This window comes from Pongo pygmaeus, chromosome 11, assembly GCF_028885625.2.
Source record: "Pongo pygmaeus isolate AG05252 chromosome 11, NHGRI_mPonPyg2-v2.0_pri, whole genome shotgun sequence".
NCBI lineage: Eukaryota > Metazoa > Chordata > Mammalia > Primates > Hominidae > Pongo > Pongo pygmaeus.
Window position 1 is genome coordinate 17,626,999 of NC_072384.2, and position 27,483 is coordinate 17,654,481.

The 27,483-nt window shown below is 46.3% G+C and overlaps 1 protein-coding gene across 2 annotated transcripts in view; it reads left to right on the forward strand.

Moving 5' to 3' along the window:
• The window catches only part of ERCC3 (ERCC excision repair 3, TFIIH core complex helicase subunit), a 38,692-nt gene that overhangs the window by 505 nt on the left and 10,704 nt on the right, over positions 1-27,483 (forward strand). For both annotated transcript variants that reach the window (XM_054477162.1, XM_054477163.2), the window contains exons 2-12: positions 86-291; positions 957-1,193; positions 3,478-3,527; positions 3,957-4,092; positions 4,280-4,444; positions 4,903-5,107; positions 6,751-7,065; positions 14,754-14,938; positions 16,002-16,204; positions 22,462-22,558; positions 23,968-24,085. In XM_054477162.1, the coding sequence (XP_054333137.1) occupies positions 86-291; positions 957-1,193; positions 3,478-3,527; positions 3,957-4,092; positions 4,280-4,444; positions 4,903-5,107; positions 6,751-7,065; positions 14,754-14,938; positions 16,002-16,204; positions 22,462-22,558; positions 23,968-24,085 (1,917 nt within the window). The remainder of the gene's footprint in view (positions 1-85; positions 292-956; positions 1,194-3,477; positions 3,528-3,956; positions 4,093-4,279; positions 4,445-4,902; positions 5,108-6,750; positions 7,066-14,753; positions 14,939-16,001; positions 16,205-22,461; positions 22,559-23,967; positions 24,086-27,483) is intronic.

Genomic DNA, 27,483 nt, shown 5'->3' on the forward strand with positions numbered 1-27,483 from the left:
CGGCGGCGCAGGTGAAATGCTGCCAAGCGGTGCGGAGGGAACCCTAGGCTCCTGCTGGGCTTACTTCTGTGTTGGTATCTTGCAGACAAGAAGAAATCCAGGAAGCGGCACTATGAGGATGAAGAGGATGATGAAGAGGACGCCCCTGGGAACGACCCTCAGGAAGCGGTTCCCTCGGCGGCGGGGAAGCAGGTGGATGAGTCCGGCACCAAAGTGGATGAATATGGAGCCAAGGACTACAGGCTGCAGATGCCGCTGAAGGACGACCACACCTCCAGGCCCCTCTGGGTGGTAAGCATGCCCTTAGCTTGGGCAGGGCCCAGGAGTGTGCGGAGCGGTAGCTAAATCTTGGGCATTCTCAGAGTCAAAACTGACATTCAGGATACTGCCCCTAGAACTGGCCGGGAGAGAACTTTCATCCACACACGTTGGAACAGCCCAAGGCAACAGCGAGCAGTTGCGCACATGTGTGGCGGCCGGACCTGGGCTTCCAACAGCTCTAACCCCTCGGTTTACTCTCACTCCTTCCCCAGCCCTACCCCATGTGGTGAATACTTTTATCTGCCAAATAAATAGCATTTATCATGTAACAGTTTGTTTCCTCAAATAATGGAAGACATGTTCGGTAGCAAGCTTTTGCTCTACTTAAAATAATTAATGTTATACATTTAGTTGAAATCTAGCCAAAAGGTAACTTGAGGATAGCCAGTAAGATGGGCTTTCTCTGTGCAGAATAGTGGGAAACAGCTGTTGACTTTGGAAACATTTTCTTCTATTTTTCTTTACTCTCTGTATCTGATTAAAGTAACAGGCCCCACAGTTGTCTGAAGGAGTGCTTGCAAGAATATCTGTGGTGTTGGGCAGCTTATTCTTTCTTGATAATGATATGGGCAAGAGCCCAGTAGTCTCTGTAACTCATGATTCCTTGTCCGTTTTGTCCATTTGGTATCTCTCAGGCTCCCGATGGCCATATCTTCTTGGAAGCCTTCTCTCCAGTTTACAAATACGCCCAAGACTTCTTGGTGGCTATTGCAGAGCCAGTGTGCCGACCAACCCATGTGCATGAGTACAAACTAACTGCCTACTCCTTGTATGCAGCCGTCAGCGTTGGGCTGCAAACCAGTGACATCACCGAGTACCTCAGGAAGCTCAGCAAGACTGGAGTCCCTGATGGAATTATGCAGTTTATTAAGGCAAGTGACAGCTGAGGCCAGCAATTCCACCTGCCCTGCTAATGTAACAATGGGCATAGGTGCTCCATGTTGTCAGCCTGTGGCAGCCATGAGAATGTGCCATTCAGATTTCCTGTGGGGAGCGTAACGACTGATTACCCCAGCCGCTACACTCCGGATCCAGCATTGTGTTCTGGGTGAGGCCACGCTTCTCATGAGCTGCTCCCAGCTGTGGGTATTAACACAGAGGGGCTACTAATTCAGGCCCATTGTAGCCAGGGAGAATTTGGAAATGCAGCCCAAAGTGAGTGTGCTGGGACTGAATTGTGTGTGTTCCCCTCAAATTCTGTCTTCAAAACCTAATATCCAATGGTGATGTATTTGGAGTAAGAAAGTAGTTAAGACGAAATGAGGTCGTGATCCAATATGATTAGTGTCCTTGTAAGAAGAGACACCGGAGCATGCTTTCTTTCGCCTGCCCTCCTTGTCACGTGAGTACACAATGGGAAGGTGGTTCATGGACAAGAGCCTTCACCAGAAACTGAATCGGCTGATGCCTTGATCATGGACTTTCAGCCTCCACAGCTCTGAGAAAATACAGTTCTAATGTTGAAGCCACCCAGTCTGTGGAATTTTGTTATGGCAGCCCAAGCTGACTAACACAGGTGGTAAACTCTGTCAAAAGCTAAGTATCTGCAGGAGACCAATAGTCAACAAGTTCCATGAGGGAAAGTCAAAAACAACTTCAGATGTTTTTGACAAAACAAAGAGGGTTCCATGTGATTAACAGTTGAACATGCTAGGTTTCTTCTGCGAGATGGGTGAATGCCATTTAAAAGAGATGGACAGTGACTTTCATTGCCTTTGGCTGATCCAAAGGGAGCCAGATTCAGACCTTGGGATCTGGAGTGGCAGAAGAGTGCCACAGGAATTCAGTATGGTACTGCAGCCAGTCCCAGAGAAGCTGCAGGAGTCCTGGAGAAAGCTCTCTTTTCCTGTGATGTGAAAGCATGCCTGGCCAGGCGTAGTGGCTCACTCCTGTAATCCCAGCACTTTGGGAGGCTGAGGCGAGTGGATCACCTGAGGTCAGGAGTTCAAGACCAGCCTGGCCAACATGGCGAAATTCCTGTCTCTGCTAAAAATACAAAAATTAGCCAGGCATGGTGGTGGGCGCCTGTAATCCCAGCTACTCAGGAGGCTGAGGCAGGACAGTCACATGAACGCAGGAGGCAGAGGTTGAAGTGAGCTGAGATCTCACCCTTCGTTGCACTCCAGCCTGGGCAACAGAGTGAGACTCTGCCTCAGAACAACAACAAAAAAGAAAGCGTGCCCAAGGAGAGGACCTTGTACCAACACTGTGGCTCTGCCTGGTCTTGGCTGCGAATTGCCTGCAGGGATGTAGGTGTTGGTGCACTGTAGTGGTGGATCAGGGACAACAGTGGGGACAGGCAGCCCCTCAAAGTCTGACTGGCAAACTTTTTTTTCTTTTTTTTTGAGACGGAGTCTTGCTGTGTCGCCCAGGCTGGATAGCAGTGGCACGAACTTGGCTCACTGCAACCTCTACCTCCCGGGCTCAAGCGATTCTCCTGCCTCAGCCTCCCAAATAGCTGGGATTACAGGCACCCGCCACCGCACCCAGCTAATTTTTATATTTTTAGTAGAGATGGGGTTTCACCATTTTGGCCAGGCTGGTCTCGAACTCCTGACCTCAGGTGATCCACCTGGCTCGGCCTCCCAAAGTGCTAGGATTACAGGTGTGAGCCACCGTGCCCGGCCTGAGTGGCAAATTTTTGTTGTTGCCACACAGCCTCTACTGTATTCCTTCCTAAAGGTGGTTGGGAACCTGGGAGGATTTAAGCTGTATTCTCTGCCATCAAGATGCTTACATTCTATTTGGGGAAATAGGAGCATTGGTGAAGAGGCTTTGCATTTTATTTAAGCAGCAGTTACTGTGCACATACTCTGTGGAGTTGTAGTAATACTCTTGTGGTCTTCTCCAGGCTAGGGTGGGGGCTGTGGGAATAGAGAGGAAAGGCAGAATGCAAGGAGATTTTAAGCAGCGTTTTATAATTTAATGGATATACATCAGAATTACCCAAGCAAGAGGAAGATTTTGTTCTCAGAAAGCAGAGACCAATGGAAAGAGCTCAGTTTAGGCAGATCTGACCCCTTTAGGATTGCAAGTTGGGTTTCCCTAAAGTAAAATGAACTTTTCACTTGGTTGGTAGGGGTAAGGTGTGACCAGTAGTGAATGTGTTCTGAGTTAGCTGCACATTTACCTGTTGGATGTTATCTCTGTTTGCAGTTGTGTACTGTCAGCTATGGAAAAGTCAAGCTGGTCTTGAAGCACAACAGGTAAGAGATTCCGTGACAGGCCTGTCTCAAGGCACTGTCACTCTCTGCACACCAGCAGGAATAAAGGGATATGGTAAGGACCTGATGTTCATGCTGTCTTTTCTGTGCCAATACCTCACTCCTCTGAAGCACAGATAAGAGAAGAGAAACAAGAGATGTGGCCCAGACTGGAAACTCATTCACTGGCCACTGTATTTCCTCTAGCAATGGAGCTGGGCTCAGGCCCCTGCTTACTTGACCTCAAAGTGGGGCTTTGCACACAACCCTCGTATGTTAAATCATGGCCAGCAGCTTATGGTACAGATTTGGCGAAAGGTTGTGGGGAGAGTCATGAGGCTTGTATTTCCAGACCATCTAACTGAATGAGCAGTGGAATCTCCAGGAGGTACCTGCTGGTCAGTAGACCCCTTCTTCCTCCCCTGCTTGCAGATACTTCGTTGAAAGTTCCCACCCTGATGTAATCCAGCATCTTCTCCAGGACCCGGTGATCCGAGAATGCCGCTTAAGAAACTCTGAAGGGGAGACCACTGAGCTCATCACAGAGACTTTCACAAGCAAATCTGCCGTATGTGGACTCCTGGGGCACCCTTGGGTGGGGGCAGGCATTTAGGATTTCAGTTCTCTCAGATGTCTTTAACCCAGCACTTACAACGTAGCAGCCCTGCTGGTTCTACCCTTTACAACTTCACCCATTGCTTGATAACAGCAGAATTAAATGTTGTGTGCACATTGAGCACCTACCTCTCTCACAGATTTCTAAGACTGCTGAAAGCAGTGGTGGGCCCTCCACTTCCCGAGTGACAGATCCACAGGGTAAATCTGACATCCCCATGGACCTGTTTGACTTCTATGAGCAAATGGACAAGGATGAGGAAGAAGAAGAAGAGACACAGACGGTATCTTTTGAAGTCAAGCAGGTTAGTGAATGTACCTTCCTCCTGGTTCCTTCACTGAGCTGCTGTTAGAAGCTAGTCCAGTAGTCTGTGTGAAAGGAAGGAATCCCTGTTGGTCCCTGAATTGCTTTCTCCTTTTTATTATCTGTGAGCCATGGCATCATTTCTCCTGATGGAGTTAAAGTCCCAGTGTCCTCTTTTTCAGGCTGGTAGCCTGGTCTTCACAGGTTCCTGAGAAGATGTGAGAAACAGTGCCTGAAGGTCAATTTTGCCTGCTGATTAGATTTCATTTTGAAAGTGTTGTTAGTCTGGGTTGCTTTTCTGTGCTTTATCCCAGTTGTTAACTGAGCAAGATCTAAAATTCTAGAAGTTTAGATAGAATGCCACTTTTTTGACCATTGGACCTCTTAGAAGATGTGATGTTTTTGAGCACTCTTTGGAGTTAACAAGATTTTAAAACCCTTTTTGTGCCCACTTTCCAGGAAATGATTGAGGAACTCCAGAAACGTTGCATCCACCTGGAGTACCCTCTGTTGGCAGAATACGACTTCCGGAATGATTCTGTCAACCCTGATATCAACATTGATCTAAAGCCCACAGCTGTCCTCAGACCCTATCAGGAGAAGAGCTTGCGAAAGATGTTTGGAAACGGGCGTGCACGTTCGGGGGTCATTGTTCTTCCCTGCGGTAAGTGGTACCAGAGTTAAGAAGGTGGCCAGGCTGTTGTGTCTGGATCTGCCAGCTGCCTCCCGCTTTCTCTCTGCACATTTCCCTAAATCACACCTTGCTAAAAAGCCAAGATCAGGTGACTCCCTGATTCATGACTTGACAAATATTTGAGTGCTTGCTGTGTATGGGCCCTGGCCTGGACACTGGGGGTATTATGGTGGCTAGAACAATACTTCTGACCTCATGGAGCTCATTCTTCTGGGGAAGAGACAGATGATAAGCGGATGTGTATAATCTTGGGTGGTGCTAGAGTCAGCGAAGAAAAATTAGAGCACGTGAGGGGTGAGATTGTAATGATGGCAAGGGGCTGTTGCACTTAGTGGGGTTAGGTTCTTGTTCTTGAATCAGCCTTAGGGGTTGTGTATTTGTAGACTCCCTAGTGCAGAAACTTTGGTGTTCCTGGATGACTAGGATGGTGTGCAAGTCCAGGGAAAGGCAGGAGTGGCCCCCTGGGCACCTGTTTGACCACTTATCCTCAGTAATGTCAGGTCCTAGCCTAGCTTCTTGGCCAGAGGCCACAGCAGACTCACCTTGGGACCCCACTGAGGACTTACAGAGGCAAGGTCTTCAGGAAAGGAGAGGTTCTTTTTTTCCAAAACTCCAAGGGTTATTTTGATGGTGTTTTGCTTTTTTATTTCACTTTACAAATTTTTTTTATTTACGTTTACTCCTGGTAACTCACAGTGTATTTTTATAATAAAGGAAGGATCTCTGTTTAATGGAAAAGCTTGATTTTTCTCTTGATCTTCAAATGGTGGATGGTAGTAAACTCAGAAGCTCCTGGAATTTCATTTTCTCTGTACACACGCAGCGCATCCCTGAATTCTCAGCCCCGTTTGCTGTATAATAATAATAGTGGTCTTTTGCCGAGTGCCTCCTTCTGTGGGCCAGGCATGCTGGGATCCAGTAGCTTCACTGTCCCGTGGCTGTGGGCAAGGTAAAGTACTCCTCAGCTTTAGTTTATCAATCTTTCTTTTTTCCTTTTGAGACAGAGTCTTGCTCCGTTGCCCAGGCTGGAGTGCAGTGGCGCCATCTCGGCTCACTACAACCTCCGCCTACTGGGTTCAAGCTATTCTCCTGCCTCAGCCTCCCAAGTGACCGGGATTATAGGTGCCCGCCACCATGCCTGGCTAATTTTTTGTATTTTTAGTAAAGATAGGGTTTCACCATGTTGGCCAGGCTGGTCTTGAACTCCTGACCTCAAGTGATCTACCCACCTCGGCCTCCCAAAGTGCTGGGATTACAGGTGTGAGCCACTGCGCCACGGTGGCTCAGCCAGGTTTTTCTGTCTTTAAAATAACAATAACAGGCATTTCTCTTCTCACCGGTTTGTTTTGAGATTTTGACATTTAAATGAGATGCCTGTAAAGTGCTACAGTAGGCCCCAGCACCTGCCAGTTCTCACATATGTGTGTGAAGTGGGCACATCTCCTCATTATAAAGAAGAAAACAGGCTGGAGCAGTGTGTGTCGCTCAGATGTCAGCTATGTGGACTGTTACAAGACATTTTCCTAGATTGCTGTACTTGTGAGTCATTCTGCCTGTCCTTGTCCTTCATTTCAACCTGTCCTTGGGTGGGATTGCACTCTTGTTTCTTGTAGGTGCTGGAAAGTCCCTGGTTGGTGTGACTGCTGCATGCACTGTCAGAAAACGCTGTCTGGTGCTGGGCAACTCAGCCGTTTCTGTGGAGCAGTGGAAAGCCCAGTTCAAGATGTGGTCCACCATTGACGATAGCCAGATCTGCCGGTTCACCTCTGATGCCAAGGACAAGCCCATCGGCTGCTCCGTTGCCATTAGCACCTACTCCATGCTGGGCCACACCACCAAAAGGTCCTGGGAGGCTGAGCGAGTCATGGAGTGGCTCAAGACCCAGGAGTGGGGCCTCATGATCCTGGATGAAGTGCACACCATACCAGGTAAGCAGGCTGGAGCTGAGCTGTCCACTTGCTGAACAGACAAACCAATTTCCAGTTGTTAGGTTGGGAGAGGGACTGCTGTGCAGCCCACCCAGCTGGCTAGAAAGACTTGCTGGCTTGCTGGATAAAGCTTTTAATAATTCTTTTTTTTTTTTTTTTTTTTTGAGAGGGAGTCTCACTCTGTCACCCAGGCTGGAGTGCAGTGGCACGATCTTGGCTCACCACAACCTCCGCCTCCCGGGTTCAAGCAGTTCTCTGCCTCAGCCTCCCGAGTAGCTGGGATTACAGGCACCTGCCACCATGCTAGGCTAATTTTTGTATTTTTGTAGAGACAGGGTTTCCCCATCTTGGCCAGGCTGTTCTTGAACTCCTGACCTCGTGATCCACCCACCTCGGCCTCCCAAAGTGCCGGGATTACAGGCGAGAGCCACCGCACCCGGCCAGTAATTCTTAAGTGGGATGCAGGCAGGAGTGTTCACGTTCACAGTTTGCTTAATCACTGGCTCAGTAGTCATTTAGAAAATGATATTTTCTTTCCTCCATCTTTCTTTTGCTGCTAAGCTTCATCCATTTTTTAATGGCCCTCTAAAAACTGGGTGAGGAGCACTGAAAAGCCCTTCCCAAAATGGTGGTGATGTGTTTTATTTGAAGCCTGGAATATTGATCCTTAGTCAATATGTAATAGAAGCCCTACTTCTCCAAGTATCATGGGCAAACCTTTTTTTTTAAGCTGCTCTATTGATTTAATTTATATACCGTAAAATCACCCCTTGTAAATATATAATCCAATGAGTTTTAGTAAATTTGTGGACCAGTGCAACCATGACCATGATCCAAGTTTTCTTTTCTTTTTTTCTTTTTTTTTTTGAGATGGCATCTTGCTTTGTTGCCCAGGCTGGAGTGCAGTCGTGTGATCTTGGCCCACTGCAACCTCTGCCTCTTGGGTTCAGCTGATTCCCCTGCCTCAGCCTTCCAAGTAGCTGTGACTACAGGTGTGTACCATCACACCCGGCTAATTTTTTTTTTTATTTGAGACAGAGTTTTATTCTTGTTGCCCAGGCTAGAGTGCAGTGGTGCAATCTCGGCTCACTGGAAGCTCTGCCTCCCGGGTTCAAGTGATTCTCCTGCCTCAGCCTCCCGAATAGCTAGGATTACAGGCATGTGCCACCACGCCCAGCTAATTTTAAATTTTTAGTAGCGACAGGGTTTCTCCATGTTGATCAGGCTGGTCTCAAACTCCTGACTTCAGGTGATCCGCCCACCTCGGCCTCACCCTGGGATTACAGGCGTGAGGTACCACACCTGGCCAAATTTTTGTATTTTTAGTAGAGAAAGGGTTTCACCATGTTAGCCAGGCTGGTCTTGAAGTCCAGACCTCAAGTGATCTGCCTGCCTGGGCCTCCCAGAGTACTGGGATTATAGACGTGAGCCACTGCATTCAGCTACCATGATCCAGTTTTAGATTTCCTTTGTACTCATTTGCAGTCAATCTTTGTTTCTCCATCTAGCTTCAGATGACTGCTGAACTGCTTTCTGTCACTATAGATTTGCTTTTTATGGAAAATTTATATAAACACAATCATACAATACATATTATGTCTGGCTTCTTTCACTTCCCGTAATGATTCATCTGAGCCTTAGCATTTGTCAGTAGTTTGTTCCTTTTATTGTTGTATAGTTTTTTGGGCAAATCTTTTTTGATAAAAACAGATTAAGGGATTAAGATTAACAGATTAGGGGTGGGCATGGTGGCTGACAACTGTGGTCTCCTAGCACTTTGGGAGGCCAAGGCAGGAGGATTGCTTGAGCCCAGGAGTTTAAGATTAGCCTGGGTAACATAGTGAAACATGTCTCTACAAAAGAAAATTTTTTTAATTAGCCAAGTGTGGTGGTGTGCACCTGTGGTCTCAGCTGCTGAGGAGGCTGAGGTGGGAGGATCACTTGAACCTGGGAGGTTGAGGCTGCAGTGAACCATGATTGTGCAGCTGTACTCCAGCATGGATGACAGAGTGTGAGACTCTGTCTCAAAAAACAAAATAAAGATGAACAGGTTAGGGTAAATTAAGAAGTCTAATAGAGGTTACTATGAACAAAATGAAATCTGAGGCATTTTCACAGGTAGTGTTCAAAATGTTGTCAAAATGGCCCCAGCATCTGGTTCTTTCTGTGCATGAGAGCTCTTCAGCCCTGATGGGTTTCTGGAGATACCTAGAGATGTTCACAGCTGGCCAGGGAGGGATTGGAGGTCTTTCTGATGGAAGCCCAGGGTGTGGGCCCTGCTGTGGGAAAGTACTTGGCATAGTGAGACAGCACAAGGTGGCCATGCGGCCAGAGGAGAGCATAGGAACAGTAGTCAAGGCTGAGGAAGATTAGTGGTATTGGGGCAGGTCTTGTAGGACCTTGTAGGCCGTGGCAAGAACTTTGGCTTGTACTCTTAGTGTGAAGCCATCTGAGGGATTTGAGCAGAGCATGACATGAGTTGACTTTATACTGTAAAAATACCGCCCTGGCTGCTGTGCTGGAAATAGACTGAAGGAAGCAAGATAGAAGCGGTGAGGTGAGTTTGTGGAATCCCAAGAAGTGTCAACCAGTAAGGATGAAGGCGTGATCCGACTCTGGATATGTTGTGAAGCATTAACTGACAGGTCAGGTGTGGAATCAGAGAGAAATCAATAAAGACACTAAGGTTTTAGGCTTGAACAAAGGGAGAATAGAGTCGGCATTAATTGAGATGGGGAACACTCTCAAAGGAGCTGGTCTGGAAGGTGACTATCAGGAGTTGGGCTTTAGATGTGTGAATTTGAGTTTCCTGTTAGGCATTCAGGCCGTGGCAAAAAGGTTAAAAATGGGCCAAAGAAATTGACAGACATTTCACCAAAAAAGGATATACATATGTCACAGAAGCACTTGAAAAAGGGTTCAACCTCATTAGTCATCAGGGAACTGCAGATTTAAACCCACCACAGGATGCTCCCATATGCCAGTTAGAGTGGCCAAAATAAAAAATACTGATGTGCCGGTGCTGATGAGGTCACAGCAACTGAACTGTCACACATTCCTGGAGGGATGGATTGCAAAGTGTATGGTCACTGTGGAAAACAGTTTGTCCGTTTATTATAAAATTACCACATGACCCATCAGTCCCATTCCTGGGTATCCTAGATACATGAAAATAGGTTTACACAAAATCCTGTACACGAATGTTTATGGCAGCTCTGTTCATAATATCCAAAACGCAGGTGCTCATCAGTGGGTGTCTGGATAAACAAGCTGTGGTACATCCATACACTGGAACACTACTCAGTAGTGAAAAAGAACAAACGTGCTGCATGTTGCAATCTGGATGAATCTCAAAAGCATGGTGCTGGTGCTGAGTGAAAGAAGTCAGCCTCAAAAGCTTCCATAGTATGTGATTTCATTTATACAATGACAGTATGGTGCTGGCCAGCAGATCAGTGGTTGCCAGAAGTGGGGAGTCAGAGATGGATGACTCTAAAGGAGAGCATAGGGGAATTTTGGGGGATGCTGTCTTTATCTGTACCCTGATTGTGGTGCTGGTTGCAAAAATGTAAATATGTTAAAATGCATAGAATTGCCCCCCCACCCGCCTGCCCCAAGTCAGTTTTATCGTGAGAATTTAAAAACTCAAAAGAAAAAAGGTGGAAGGGTGGATATTGGGTCTGCTAGGATTGAAAATTGATGGTACAGAGAATCACTACCCACAAAGGAGTTTGGAATTGTTCTGTAGCAGTTTGGTTGGAAGCTGTGTTCGGGGCTTGAGGCATTCTGTCTGACTATATGTTTGGTACACGTTCATGTTTTTCTTTAACCCGAACCCCAGGTCCCAGGTTCCAGGGGACAACAGCACAGGTTTGGGATTGGTTATCTGATGAACAAGTACAAAAAGGTGCACCTCACACTCACGTATGTCTGTGAGTTTGTCTCTCTCTTGTCTAGTTCACTGGATGAGTTAGTCTTTGGTCGAGTTGCGGAGTGAAACCAACAAACTCTAAGGGATTTTTGAGTACAGCCCCCATAAGCCCAGTGGCCTGGCCATGCTCATTGTCCCAGAGAGCAAATGTTAAATAAGGGAATGCTAGGAAATCACAATAAGTCTCCTGACTGTCCAATGTCTGCTGTGTTGGGTTAGGTGGAGTGATCAATCTTTGAGATTTATCTCAAAGGATAAAGATTGCTGTGCTGTTTCACAGATTTTTCAAAAGGAGCTCTGTTATGCCTTTTTATTAATGAGAGATTCCTATTATGGTACTTGTGTATATTAAGTACTTCCTGTGTGCTGGGTACTGTGCCAGTTTCATTATTTCTACAGGTATTTATTGAGAACCTACTAAGTTCAGGCACTGTACTTGGCACTGGAGACAAAGTGGAAGGGACAGCCAAGTAACCACACAAATAAATCCCAAATGACAACCATGACATGATGTTGAGTGATACAAGCCACACACAAAAGTGCATACTATGATTTCATTCATGCAAAGTTCAGAAAGGAGACAGACCCCTCTCAGAAGTCAGAGGAGTGGTTCCCTCAAGGAAGAGTGCTAGTTATTGACAGGAGGGGTCAGGGGAGAGACCTCTGGGTGCCTGATGCTCTATATCCTGATCTAGGTGGTTCCACAGCTGCGTGTCTGTAAAAATATATTGAGTAGTATGCTGTGAGTTATTCACCTGTGACAGCTGTCAGGGCTGTAGGAGAGTGTAGTAGAGGGGTGTGACGGGGTCACAGGTGTCCAGGCAGAGTCCTACCTGCCTTGTCCTTGTCTTGGGTCAATATGTCCCCCAGTGTTGCCTTCCTGGAGCCCACACTGGGTTGGTGTAGCCATTGCCTTGACTACCATTTCCCTCTAACATGGGGAGCTTGGTCTGAGGTTCTTGGCTACTGTATTTTGGAGCCAGCACAGTCTTTCCTTAGAGATAACCCTGAGCTGATTTTGTTTTCTGTGTAGTGTGTGTGTGTGTGTGTGTGTGTGTGTGTGTGTGTGTTTGCATGTGGTGTTGTGTGCAAACCATGTAGATGTAAAAACTAAACATTTGCTTAGAGTTAGGCAACCGTCTGTTATTTCACTGTGAACGTCTTTGTGTTTTGGTGCATTCAAGCCTCTTTTTCCTTAGATTTTTGTGTCCATTTATTTCTGAAATATCATTAGCCCTACTTTCAATTATATGTAAGATAAGCATGACTCAAACATTTTAACTTTGCTTCAGAGTATTAGAATTTTTAAAAGGTGAGCCTGTGGAAATCCATAAATTAGGTTTTTTAAAAATGAATATCTCATACCCTTTATGTGTTTATTTTATTTGATAAACCAGAGAGAATTATAATGTTCAAAAGAAAGGAAGAAAAAGGAGGTTGCTGGTTGACCAAAGTGATTGAATTGGTAAAGTTTGGAGAGGGGAGTTTCCTAAGGCCGGCCGGAGCTCTTGGGCGAACAGTGCCTGGAGTTTCATCACTCCTGTGGGCTTGGCTTTCTTCTCGGTTTCTGGGAAAATGGTGGGAAGCTGAGCAGAGCTGGCTTCTTTCATTTCTTCCTCCCCTTAGATTGTCAACTTTCTTTTCAGTAACCTGGGTACAAGTTTTAGGGGAAAATTCCTTGCATAAGTTAGAGCTTAATGATATTAATAGTAAGTATTGCAGGTTGTATTTCAAATTGCCATCTGCACTTCTACTGATAACTGTTGTGAGGGGAATGCTGGGGTTCATTAGCTTAGAGATTCCTTAAGCTCATTTCACCCTCTTGTTCTCCTTTTCATTTTCTTTTGGACAGGTCTAAAAGTGATGGTGAAGCGTTTGCCTAGTCATTCTTTTTTTTTTTTTCTTTTATTATTATTATTATTATTATTATACTTTAGGTTTTATGGTACATGTGCGCAATGTGCAGGTAAGTTACATATGTATACATGTGCCATGCTGGTGCGCTGCACCCACCAACTCGTCATCTAGCATTAGGTATATCTCCCAATGTTATCCCTCCCCCCTCCCCCCACCCCACAACAGTCCCCAGAGTGTGATGTTCCCCTTCCTGTGTCCATGTGTTCTCATTGTTCAATTCCCACCTATGAGTGAGAATATGCGGTGTTTGGTTTTTTGTTCTTGCGATAGTTTACTGAGAATGATGATTTCCAATTTCATCCATGTCCCTACAAAGGACGTGAACTCATCATTTTTTATGGCTGCATAGTATTCCATGGTGTATATGTGCCACATTTTCTTAATCCAGTCTATCATTGTTGGACATTTGGGTTGGTTCCAAGTCTTTGCTATTGTGAATAATGCCGCAATAAACATACGTGTGCATGTGTCTTTATAGCAGCATGATTTATAGTCCTTTGGGTATATACCCAGTAATGGGATGGCTGGGTCGAATGGAATTTCTAGTTCTAGATCCCTGAGGAATCGCCACACTGACTTCCACAAGGGTTGAACTAGTTTACAGTCCCACCAACAGTGTAAAAGTGTTCCTATTTCTCCACATCCTCTCCAGCACCTGTTGTTTTCTGACTTTTTAATGATTGCCATTCTAACTGGTGTGAGATAGTATCTCATTGTGGTTTTGATTTGCATTTCTCTGATGGCCAGTGATGGTGAGCATTTTTTCATGTGTTTTTTGGCTGCATAAATGTCTTCTTTTGAGAAGTGTCTGTTCATTTCCTTCGCCCACTTTTTGATGGGGTTGTTTGTTTTTTTCTTGTAAATTTGTTGGAGTTCATTGTAGATTCTGGATATTAGCCCTTTGTCAGATGAGTAGGTTGCGAAAATTTTCTCCCATTTTGTAGGTTGCCTGTTCACTCTGATGGTAGTTTCTTTTGCTGTGCAGAAGCTCTTGAGTTTAATTAGATCCCATTTGTCAATTTTGGCTTTTGTTGCCATTGCTTTTGGTGTTTTAGACATGAAGTCCTTGCCCATGCCTATGTCCTGAATGGTAATGCCTAGGTTTTCTTCTAGGGTTTTTATGGTTTTAGGTCTAACATTTAAGTCTTTAATCCATCTTGAATTGATTTTTGTATAAGGTGTAAGGAAGGGATCCAGTTTCAGCTTTCTACATATGGCTAGCCAGTTTTCCCAGCACCATTTATTAAATAGGGAATCCTTTCCCCATTTCTTGTTTTTGTCAGGTTTGTCAAAGATCAGATACTTGTAGATATGTGGCATTATTTCTGACGGCTCTGTTCTGTTCCATTGATCTATATCTCTGTTTTGGTACCAGTACCATGCTGTTTTGGTTACTGTAGCCTTGTAGTATAGTTTGAAGTCAGGTAGTGTGATGCCTCCAGCTTTGTTCTTTTGGCTTAGGATTGACTTGGCGATGCGGGCTCTTTTTTGGTTCCATATGAACTTTAAAGTAGTTTTTTCCATGCCTAGTCATTCTTGTCTAGAGCCAGCTTCTGTGGTCCTGAAACCCGAGGGTTAGCTCAGGTGGTGTCATAAGCCAGTGTTAAGTTGCACAGCTATGAACATTTGAAAAAGTGACAGTGTAGGCTGGGTGCAGTGGCTCACGCCTGTAATCCCAGCACTTTGGGAGGCAAAGGCAGGGGGATTGCTTGAGGCCAGGAGTTCAAGACCAGCCTGGGCAACATAATGAGATCCCAGCTCTACAAAAAATATTTAAAAATAAATAAATAAAAAATAAGCAAGAAAAGTGACAGTGTGAATGCTCCCATTGTTTCCTCAGCCAAGATGTTCCGAAGGGTGCTCACCATCGTGCAGGCCCACTGTAAGCTGGGTTTGACTGCGACCCTCGTCCGCGAAGATGACAAAATTGTGGACTTAAATTTTCTGATTGGGCCTAAGCTCTACGAAGCCAACTGGATGGAGCTGCAGAATAATGGCTACATCGCCAAAGTCCAGTGTGCTGAGGTAGCTGGGCCTGGGCTGGGGGCGTCTGGGAAAGGGCCTCCTCCTATGGGCAGGGGAGTGATCAGATCGATTCCTCATGGGCAGATACAGGTCAGGACTTAGGCTCACCTGCTACCACCTCATGCAGGATCCTCAGTCACCCTGTGGTTGGGTGGTACTAGACCCACTTGCCGCATATCTTCTGCCTTGCCACATATCTCACATACCCCTGAATTCGTGATGATTCTTTTTCCTAGCCACGGGGTTTACCAGTCAAGGATTTCTGTGGGTGAGGATTAGCATTCAGGGCACAGGGATGAATGAAGGCCCCTCATACCACAGTGCTGCCTGGGAGCCTGGCAGCAAAGGGCTTTGCTCTGATAGCCCCAAGCGCCTAACTGACATGCTCCCGGCCCTGCTGGGAAGTGTGTGAAGAGGTGGCAGTACTCAGTAGCAGTGCTGACTTGTGTGTGCAGGTGTGGCCTAAATGGAGGAATTGCTGGCACTACCGATTTAGAATCTGGTTTCGCTCACTTGCAGCTGGTGTGAAAATAACTCCCTGGATGTGATTGCATTTAAAACTGTTTTAAGTGGTTGACATGTGAAAACATCTGGTTCAACAGGAGGTATTAGGTTGGGTTTAGTTTTGTGCATGCATTTATTTTCAGTTGTACTGGTTTCTAATTCACATACTTTTTTTTTTTTAAACTGGGTCTAACTCTGTCACCCAGGCTGGAGTGCAGTGGATCTTGGCTCACTGCAACCTCCGCCTCCTGGGCAAGTGATTCTCCTGCCTTAGCCTCCCGCGTAGCTGGAATTACAGACATGCAGCACCACACCCAGCTAATTTTTGTATTTTTAGTAGAGACTGGGTTTCACTGTGTTGGCCAGGCTGGTCTTGAACTCCTGGCCTCAAGTGATCTGCCTGCCTCAGCCTCCCAAAGTGCTGGCATTACAGGCATGAGCCACTGCGCCTGACTGGTTTTGTTTTAAAGCTAATTCTGCTAGAGAGAGGTCTTCAAAAGTTTTTAATTGTGTGATGCTTAAACTTGTAAAATGACCCCTGGTTCTTACTGCATCACAGGTCTGGTGCCCTATGTCTCCTGAATTTTACCGGGAATATGTGGCAATCAAAACCAAGAAACGAATCTTGCTGTACACCATGAACCCCAACAAATTTAGAGCTTGCCAGTTTCTGATCAAGTTTCATGAAAGGAGGAATGACAAGATTATTGTCTTTGCTGACAATGTGTTTGCCCTGAAGGAATATGCCATTCGACTGAACAAGTAAGAATTGAAAACTTGGAGCTTCCTCCAGGCCAGTTTCTCTTCCCCATTGAGAGTGCAGAAGGTGGCTGTTGTTTTGTTTTTTTGTTTTTTTGTTTTTCTCTCAGGAACTTCTTGGGCTTCAAAGATCTTGTTCTGTGGCCGTGGCCTCGGAAACCAGGAAAGAAGTAGGTGGTCAGAGAGGAGTCAGAGGTTAGAGCATAGAGAAAAGGGGGGCTAGTCACCTTGAGCCCAAAGAACAGGGAGCAGAGACTTGGACTGAGCTGGATGGGGCCCCATGGAAGATCTGGGCTCCAAAGGTGGGTGGGAGTTGGCATTTGGAGCTTTGGACTGTGTGAGCTCTGTGGGTGGAGAGGAGGCCAGACTGGATGGCCTAGGGGCTGGGAAGGCAAGACGGGCTGGGCTGGCATCCCAAGTACGGACTGGCATCTGGAAGGAGCTTCTTAGAAATGGCCACGCAGTATCCTCATCAACCCATGGCTCCACCCAAATATTTGTGCTTAAAACCTGGCTCTTGTAAAGCTCTGCCAAGTAAGGAGGAAGAGGTCTGCGCTTGCTCCTACAGTGATACAGGACTTCAGGTGCTGTAAGTGTTGCAGAAGGCGAGGTCCTCTATGGAGACAGGTCAAGCTATGTGCTATGGGTACTATACATAGGTTTTATTTAATCCTCACTTCAGCCATATAAGATGTTGTTCCCATTTTATAGAAGGGAAAACAAACTCATAGAAAGATTAAGTTTCTCAAGTTCCTAAAATTATACCTTTATTTAATTTAGAAAGACTTTTTAATCCAAGTCCACATTTAGATTATTGTGAAAACAGCAATTCCCTGCTTCTATTTTCCCACCCAGAATTCTGTGCCTTGAAGACAGCCGCTTTTGACTCTTTCTTGTTGTTTACCTTCATATTTCTTTCTTTCTTTTTTTTGGAGTTAGGGTCTCACTGTGTCACCCAGTCTGTAGTGCGTGGTGTAATCACAGCTCACGGCAGCCTTGAGCCCCTGGGCTCAATCAGTCCTTCCACCTCAGCCTCCCGAGTGGCTGGGTCTACAGGCACGCACCACCACACCCAGCTAATTTTTGTATTTTTTGTAGAGATGGGGTTTTGCTATTTTGCCCAGGCTGGTCTCAAACTCCTGAGCTCAAGCAGTCCTCCTGCCTTGGCCTTCCAAAGTGCTGGGATTAGAGTCATGAGCCACCACACCTGGCCAGCCTTCATCTTTCTAAGCAATAGCTTATGTAGTAATTTCTTGATGATCAGTTATAGAAATTGCCTATTAACTTCCTACTGTAGGAGTTGAGGGTTTAGCTTTCTTACATACACCCCTCTCCCCACTCCTGTTTTCTCTCCTACCATTCTCCCAATATGGGATTAGCACAAGTTGGGGGTTACTTTAATATTCAGTGTTACATTATTTTGACTGTGTAAGTATGTTTAGAGAGAGCCATATAGTGTCATTGTTCAGGCAGAGCTGTAGAGTACTATTACATTTTCTTTTCTTTTTTTTTTTTTTTGAGACGGAGTCTTGCTCTGTTGCCAGGCCGGAGTGCAGTGGCTCTAACTCGGCTTGCTGCAACCTCCGCCTCCTGGGTTCAAGTGATTCTCCTGCCTCAGCGTCCTGAGTAGCTGGGACTACAGGCACCCGCCACCACAGCCTGGATAATTTTTGTATTTTTGGTAGAGATGGGGTTTCATCATATTGGCCAGGATGGTCTCGATCTCTTGACCTCGTGATCTGCCTGCCTCAGCCTTCCAAAGTGCTGGGATTACAGGTGTGAGCCACCGTGCCTGGCCCTACATTTTCTTTTTTGTAAATATTTTTTTGCCTTGGAGTTAATAATTGCCTTGTCATTGTTTTTGCTTGGTTTTCTGTACATTGAATAATTATTCCTCTCCAAAGTCTTCACGTAACCATAAACTCATTAGGGTCAGGTAATTTCTCATTTCTGTTTTTCTGTTTCCCCAGTGGGATCCCCACCAGCACTCCATCCCCCTACTCTGTTCTGGCCTGTTCATGGTAACAGCTAGAGACACCACCAGCTGTTACCATGGGGTTTCCCTTGGACACCACCCCATGACTTCCCCGGGCCTCTTTGTTGTGTTTCCCACCCTGAAGTCTCCACCCTCTTGGTTACTCATTTTGATGGAGCACATGTTCCAGTAGGTTCCTGAGAGAAGGGATGTAGGAGGGGAAGCTTTGGAGACTTCACGTGTTTGCAGATGTCTTTACTTGACTTTACACTTGATCAGTAGTTTGGCCAGGTCCTAGAACTAACATTGGAGCTTCCAGTGCAGCAGTTCGGCAGTCTGATGCCCTTTGCTTCCTCTCAGTGTGTTGTCTGCTGTGGTGGCTGTGTGTTTTCCTTCCTTTGAAAACTGGTAGGATCTTCTTTCTTTTTGGAAATTTCAAAGTGCTATTCTTAATGTTTTTTCTTTCATTGTGATGGGCACTCAGTATATCCTTTCCGTCTGGAAACTCGTGTCCTTCAGTTCTGAGAATTTCTATTTTTTTGTTGTTAATCACTTTCTCTATGTATTCCTTTCTTGGAATCTTGACTCGTCAGATGTTAGATCCTCTGAACAGCTTCTCCAGTTTGCTTATCTTTTTTCTACTTTTTCATCTCTTTGTCTTCTAACCCTTCTATTGAGACTTGTTAATTTCTGAGAGTTCTTTCCTGGTAACTGTTCTTGTTTTGTTTGTGAATAGAGTGTCTTCTCGGAGGCTATGAAAGCTTTTGAAGCTTCCTTCTGTTTCCTGCCATGTCTCCTTTCTTCATTTTTTTGTCTTGATTGTATTTACCTGTCTTTTGAGTCTTTCTGAGTTTTGTTAATCCTTGACTGTATGTTTTGTTTAAAGTCACTGAAAACCTGGCAGGCCTTTCTGTGTGGCTTAGTGGGTTTGCCACCTTGTGGACCTCACCAGAGTCGCTGGGCAGGGCCTGGCTATTTCTTCAGGAGATTGCCAAATGCCAGTATCTCTAGGACTTTTCTCTTGGGCTGGACGGTTTCTTCAGTGAGGAATTTTCCAGTCTCCTGGGCACCACCATGTGTTAGGGGAAGAGGAGGGCTTGTGGAATCTTTGCATTCAGTCTCGCCTTTGCCCTCAGCTCTGCCGGGCATCCCTGGAGAGTAAGCCTCCAGTGCCCCACCAGTGGAGGTGGCCTGCCTGCTGCCGGCCAGACCCGACTGCTCCTCACACTCACGTGCTGCCAGTCCTCCTGTGCACCTCCCCACCTTCTCAGGCAACTGGTGACTAGTTCCTGAGCCCTCCTGCATGCCGCAGAGGACACAGAGGCAGCGGGTTCTATATCAGTCTTCCCTCCTGCCAGCTCCAGCTTCTGCTTTCTCTAGTCTGTTAGCTCAGGTACTGTGCCTGCATCTGTCTGCTTTTCAGCTTCTGAAATGTTACCCACTTCTCTCATCTGCTGTTATTTCTTCTCCTGTTTTCTTTGTGGGTTTGTGTACTGTCACATTAGTGCCAATTTGAGCAGGGCAATGAGACAGTTCCTATATTTACTGTGCCTTATTTAAGAACTATCTTCTCTCCCCATCCTTCCTCCCACAGCAGTGGTCCTCCAGTCTTCTGGATCCTCACTCCAGGGGCCTCCCCCACCTACATTTGCAGCACTCCTGAGGCTTGTGCCTTAGCTGCAGCCTCCCGAGCATCTGCTTAGACAGGGACGTTAATTTGCCTGGCACTGTCAACTCTGAGCCAGTCTGGCACAATGAAGGGCAGCAGATTGTGGCTGTCTCCTGTGTACTAGAATGATCATTACAATGTGTACTTACCTTTTTTGTGTGTCTCTGGCCTTTAAATGTATGAAGTAGTGTTTTTTCTTCTTGGTTTTCTCGCTTCTAAAATGATCCTGTGGGCCAGGCACAGTGGCTCATGCCTGTAATCCCAGCACTTTGGGGGGCCAAGGCGGAAAGATCACTTGAGCCCAGGAGTTCAAGACCAGCTTGGGCAATATAGTGAGACCCCATCCTTTAAAAAAAAAAGTGATCCTGTGGCTCTCGGGCATTGCTCCATTCTTCGCTCGTGTGTGGTGGGGATTCTCCAAGCTTTTGGCTCCTCCCAGCCTTCGTAAGAAAGGCGCTGTTTTCACCAAAGCACTTTGCAAGAGAGGCTTAGGGTTATCTGGCAGTGTGGGGCTATGGGCAGAGCATTGTTTTTGGGATCAGACAGACTGGATGTGGGAAAGTTGTTTACCTCTGAACTCCTTTTGTACTTCGGTCACATGTAGCTACTGCCACCCAATGTGTCCTGGGTCCTGGTGTCCCTTGATGGTGGGGGGTGGATTCTTGTGCCTGGCAGCTTGTAAGTATTTAGTAAATGTGATGTTCTCCACTTGGAGGGTGCTTTTCCTTCTGTTTCATCTGTGTGGGTGAACCTTTAGAAACCGAGGGCTCCCCACTGTGCAAGTAGTTTTTCCTGGTGGTGGGGGAGGAGAAAACCACCTAAAAACCTGGGTATCCAGAGTCAGGCTGTTCTGATGAGTGGGGCTTCTAACCTTTTTCACTGCATGACATGCATAGAAAATGATAAAATTCTGTGGTGGCTGGGACCTTCTGGATCACGCAAGGCAGCTTGTGACTGGACTAACCAGAGGCCATCAGCCTGGGTGTGCAGCTGCCCAGGCCCTGTCCAGCTTCCCCACAGGCGAGGGGTTTGCTCTTTGAGGTACATCCATTAATGGGCACTGCTCTGGGTGCTAATGGGCCTGGGCAGTGGAGCAGCCACTCCCAGGTTCCACCTGCTCAGGCTCCTTGACCCTTGGTTTCCCACATGTAAATTGGGGAACATGAAACTTGTCTTTTACAGTGCTGAGGAATCTTGGCAGGGCTGGCTGGATTTTTTCTTTTCTTTTCTTTTTTTTTTTTTTTTTTTGAGATGGAGTCTCACTGTCTTGCCCAGGCTGGAGTGAAGTGGTGCGATCTTGGCTCACTGCAACCTCCACCTCCCAGGTTGAAGTTACTCTCCTGCCTCAGCCTCCTGAGTAGCTGGGATTATAGGCGCCCTCCACCACACCCAGCTAATTTTTTTTATTTTTAGTAGAGATGGGGTCTCACCATGTTGGCCAGGCTGGTCTCAAACTCCTGACCTCAGGTGATCCACCCACCTTGGCCTCCCAAAGTGCTGGGATTACAGGTGTGAGCCACCGTGCCTGGCTGGATTTTTTTTTTTTTTTTTTTTTTTTGATGTACTCAGCTCAGTGCCTGGTGTTGGTAGGTCCTGCGTACCTGTAGTTTGTCCTCATTGTCTTTGTTGTTGTCATCATCATCATCACTGTTGTTATGATTCTTGGGAAGCTACAAAAACTGTCCACCGTCACATTCCAAGACAGAGGGAAGGAGTGTGACATTCCCAATGCTATGGGATGATAACCATTGAGTTCATTGATAGGGGTTGTGCGCTTCGGCAGGGAGCTGGAAATTTTTTTTTTTTTAATTTTTAATTTTTTTTTTTGAGACAGAGTTTCACTCTTGTTTCCCAGGCTGGAGTGCAATGGCGTGATCTTGGCTCACCACAACCTCTGCCTCCCGGGTTCAAGTGATTCTCCTGCCTCAGCCTCCCGAGTAGCTGGGATTACACGCATGCGCCACCACACTCGGCTAATTTTGTATTTTTAGTAGAGACGGGGTTTCTTCATGTTGGTCAGGCTGGTCGTGAATTCCCAACCTCAGGTGATCCACCGGCCTCGGCCTCCCAAAGTGCTGGGATTATAGGCATGAACCACCGTGCCCGGCAGGGAGCTAGAAATTAGAGAGAAGTTTTTAAAACTTAGTGTTATGGGAAATCAGCACAAAAATGGCTGAAGGACACTTTTCTCCTTTCTGCTCATCTCTTGGAGCATGCCTGTGTCTTGGCAAACAGTTGCTTCCAGCCTTTTTTTGGAAATAGCAGTGCTTTCTTTGTCACTCTCTTTGGGCTTCATGAAATCTGGAGATGCTCCTTGTATAGACTCTGTGCTGAGAGTGAGAGATGTTGAAGCAGGAAAAAGCATAGTCCAAAAAGAAAACGAAAAACGGAAAGGAGGGAATCCCGAAGAGAATAGTGGGCCTAAACCTAGAATCAGTGGGGAAGGCTGGGGGGTGCATCTGTAGCCAGTCATTTTTTTGGGTGTAACGATATTCCTGCATGACAGAGGGCTTTCTACTTGAGAATGGCCAGCCTGAGCTCCTTTTTCCCTCTGATGTGTTTTCAAGATAACTGAGGCATTATTCTGTGGTCTAACACAGCTTCATTCTTCTCTAGACCCTATATCTACGGACCTACGTCTCAGGGGGAAAGGATGCAGATTCTCCAGAATTTCAAGCACAACCCCAAAATTAACACCATCTTCATATCCAAGGTTTGTGTGGCCTATGGGGTGGAGGTGAGGCCCCTAGCACTCTGGGGACCTGGTGGGTACACTATGATTCCTGGACAGTGAATTCACGTCTGCTGAAGGAACTTCTCATGCATGTTTTCATTTCCGACATGTACAGGGATGGGGGACACTGCCTGGGGTTAGTGGAAGGAGCATACTGAGGATTTGCATGCATCATGGATAATCTATAAAGGCTCTTTGAGGTTTTTCCAATTCTTTTTGGGATGTAGGAGTTTTAAGTTGTATTTCCTTATTTATAAAAGGAAAAAAAGTTCATTTCCTACTCTGGCAAAAGTAGACATTTAGATGAAGTTCTCTTTACAAGTTAGAGATCCTGTGTGCCGCAGCAGCCTTTGTCCTGGTTCCTGGTGTCCCTTGATGATGGGTGGTGGATGTCAGCACAGACTTGCGCAGGCCCAGCTCAGGGATGGTTTACTCTGCAATCAGAAGCTGTAGCCCCACAGCTTAGAATAGTCATTCAGATTAAGACAGACCCAAAGCCCAAAAGAAATGAGATTTTTACAACCAGGCGCGGTGGCTCACGCCTGTAATCCCAGCACTTTGGGAGGCTGAGGTGGGTGGATCACTGGAGGTTAGGAGTTCAAGACCAGCCTGGCCAACATGGAGAAACCCCGTCTCTACTAAAAATACAAAAATTAGCTGGGTGTGGTGGCAGAGGCCTGTAATCCCAGCTACTTAGGAGGCTGAGGCAGCAGGGTTCAATCACTTGAACCCGGGAGGCAGAGGTTGCAGTAGAGCCGAGATTGTGCCATTGCACTCCAGCCTAGGAAACAAGAGCGAGACTCCGTCTCAAAAAAAAAAAAAGAAAAAAAAAAGAAATGAGATTTTATGTGATTGTGGCTGGGCACATAAGCACCAAACCTTCATGTCTGTGGCTGGGAACCTTGATGTTTGGAGCCCCAGAGCTGAGGAATCCACCTACAGTCAGAATCCCATATGGGGCAGTTGTTCCTCCCAGGTCACATCCCACGTGTGCTGCTGGTGTCAGTGGCCAACAGGTAAGAGTGTGGATGGTTTTGTGGAGACATATTTCTGTAGCCAAAAAAATGAATGACTCAAAGTCAGCCTCTGTTCAAAGGCCCTCTCATCTCTGGGCTCCTGCCTGCCACCCAGCACTGTGAATGTCACTGATGCCTGGTATTAATTCTTCAGGATGACTCTTAGGAGAACTCACACAAGGTCCTGGAGACCCAGAGATGCCTTTCTGAGGTTCATTGCTTCACCTCTCTGCCTGCATCAGGTAGACCCTGGTACAAAGAGGAGAAAAGAGTGATTATGTTTCAAAATTATCTACAGAACTTATTTAAATTCTGAATCGTTGACTTTTTTTTTTTCCTCATATGTAAAAACCTTCCAACTTGTTTCTGTAGGTAGGTGACACTTCGTTTGATCTGCCAGAAGCAAATGTCCTCATTCAGATCTCATCCCATGGTGGCTCCAGGCGTCAGGAAGCCCAAAGGCTAGGGCGGGTGCTTCGAGCTAAAAAAGGTAAAGTGGTCTTTCATCTTCTGTTGCAGGAGGTAACTCCTCTTAAACCACTTTAGTTAGGAAGACGATAGGGGTGAGAGCTGCCATGTGCCCTGGGGCTAAATAGACTCTGGAGGGAGGGGATCCCAAAGCAAAGACCTAGATCCTTATGGCCCATCATTATTTCTCATACCTTGGGGGTGAATATGCAGGTGTTTTCCATGACAGCAGCACGGAATCCACACAGATGTGCTCTGTACACTGTGCAGCTGTGTTGGTAGATGGTGAGAGGAAGCCAGGGCAAGGCAGTGCTTATAGGGTAAATGTGGAAGGGAGAAAACAGAGCTGGGCCACCAGTGTAAGTGGAGGAGCTGGAAGCTGCTTCTGGAACTTGATCAGGAGGCAGGGAAAGGTTTGGTAGGAGCAGCTAGGGCAGACACACAATGGACACATCATTCATAACCTGTGCAGAGTGCTGCCCTGGTGGCAGCTTGCAGCAGGGGCAGGGCAAGCTCAGTGAGTGAGGAGGTGAGAATCCGCATTGCAAAGGCTTTTTCTGAGGAGGCGTGGCACCCCTGTGCTTGCTTACTGCAGTAAAAGGGTCCAGACCGCCATTGTGGGCATGGCAGGGACTGATACTCTTGCTAAGAGATGGCCGTGTCTGTCTTACTGGGACCAGGGCACATCCTGAGACAAGGACACAGGCCCTATCCTCAAGGAATCTGCTTATTCAAGGAGGCATCTGGACTGCTAGAATGTTTGAAAATGACAAGATTAGTGGGCATATGTTGGAACTGTACTGCATTCAGATGTGTTTAAGAAGCATCTAGTAGCTTGTATTTAAAATGGAGAGGAGGCAGATAGCATGGACTAGAAATAGCATGGACTCGGGCACCAAACCAGCTGTGTCACCTTTGGCAAATTATTTTCTCCTCTGAGACTTGGTTTTCCCATCCAAAGTGGGGGTGACAATCCTATCTTGCCAAGACTGCTGTGAGGATTCAGCTTATAAATCATAAAATGTAGTCGGCTGGCTGGGCACAGTGGCTCACACCTATAATTCCAGCACTTTGGGAGGCCAAGGCAGGAGGATATCTTGAGCCCAGGAGTTTGAGACCATCTTGGGCAATGTAGTGAGACCCCATCTCTACAAAAAATAAAACTAGCTGGGCATGGTGGTGTGTGCCTGTGGTTCCAGCTACTTGGGAGGCTGAGACAGTAACTTTTATAAACTGACAGGACTATGATCTGCTAGCAAATGTGAACATAATTCATTACTTACTCCTTACTCTAATTTGAAAACTCCTTTATTGATTGATTGATTGATTGAGACAGAGTCTCATTCTGTCACCCAGGCTAGAGTGCAGTGGTACAATCTGGGCTCACTGCAACCTCCATCTACTGGGTTCAAGTGTGATTCACCTGCCTCAGCCTCCCAAGTACTTGGGACTACAGGCATGCACCACCACGTCCAGCTAATTTTTTTGTATTTTTAGTAAAGACGGGGTTTCACCATTTTGGCCAGGCTCGTCTCTAGTGATCCACCTACCTTGGCCTCCCAAAGTGCTGGTATTACAGGTGTGAGCCACCGTGCCCAGCCTTAAAAACTCCCTTAAATGTGAATAGAAGGCCAGGCGCGGTCGCTCACGCCTGTAATCCCAGCACTTTGGGAGGCCAAGGTGGGCAGATCACGAGGTCAGGAGATTGAGACCATCCTGGCTAACATGGTGAAACCCCGTCTCTACTAAAAATACAAAAAATTAGCTGGGCATGGTGGCGGGCGCCTGCAGTCCCAGCTAGTCAGGAGGCTGAGGCAGGAGAATGGCGTGAACCTGGGAGGCGGAGCTTACAGTGAGCCAAGATCGCACCACTGCACTCCAGCCTGGGCGACAGAGCAAGACTCCGTCTCAAAAAAAAAAAAAAAAAAAAATGTGAATAGAATTGTTTTCTTACTCAAAACACTGTTTAACATAAGACACTTGGCTCCTGTCTTTGCATCTCTGAGCTCTTGTAAGACTTGAGAAACAATTACATTCAACGGTAGTATGCTTAACCTACTGACATTTGAACTACAAAGTAAAGATGTTCAGATTTTCCTGAAGGATCAAGTCTTTCAGGCCACAGAATTTTCTTTCTCCTAGTTTCTTAATACAGTAGTCCCCCCATATCTGCAATTTTCCTTCCCACATTCAATTACCCATGGTCAACTGTAGTCTAAAAATATTAAATGGAAAATTCCAGAAATAATTCATAAGTTTTAAATTACACACTATTCTGAGTAGCATCCAGGATGTGAATTCTTGCTTTGTGCAGCATATTCATGCTTAAATTCTCCCCACCCATTAGTCACTTAGTAGCCATCTCATTTGTCATGGACTGTCACTGTATCTCAGTGCTTGTTTTCAAGTAACCCTTATCTTACTAATGGCCCCAAAGCACAAGTGTAATGATGCTAGCAATTCAGATATGCCAAAGAGAAGCTGTAAAGTGCTTTCTTAACATGAAAAGGTAAAAGTTATTAATTTAAGAAAGGGAATAAAAATCATATGCTAAGGTTGCTAAGATCGATGGTGAGAATGACTCTTCTTACTGTACAAGATGATCATCCCCAGAGCACATGGCCATCAGACTTTCCAAGGTCAATACAAAAGAAAGAATCTTAAAGACAGCTAGAGAAAAGGGTCATACAACTTATCATGCTAACAGCAGACTTCTCAGCAGAAACTTTACAAGTCAGAAGAGATTGGGGGACTGTTTTTAGCATTCTTAAAGAAAAGAAAAGAAATCCTGGCCAGACATGGCGGCTCACACCTGTAATCCCAGCACTTTGGGAGGCCAAGGTAGGCAGATTGCTTGAACTCAGGAGTTTGAGACCAGTCTGGGCAACATGACGAAACCCTGTTCCTACAAAAAATACAACAATTAGCCAGGTGTGGTGGTGTGCGCCTCTAGTCCCAGCCACTCCGGAGGCTGAGGCAAGAGAATTGCTTTAGTCTGGGAGGCAGAGGTTGCAGTGATCTGACATCTCACCATGGCATTCCACCTTGGGCAACAGAACAAGACCCTGTTTAAAACAAAAACAAACAAAAAAACAGGCCAGGTGCGGTGGCTCACACCTGTAATCCTAGCACTTTGGGAGGCTGAGGTGAGTGGATCACCTGAGGTTAGAAGTTCGAGACCAGCCTGGCCAACATGGTGAAACCCCATCTCCACTAAAAATACAAAAATTAGCTGGGCCTGGTGGTGGGTGCCTATAATCTCAGCTACTCAGGAGGCTGAGGCAGGAGTATTGCTGGAACCCAGGAGGCAGAGGTTTCAGTGAGCCGAGATTGTACCATTGCACTCCAGCCTGGGCAACAACAGCAAGACTTTGTCTCAAAACAAAAAAACAAAAACCCAAAAACCATAGTGAGACCCAG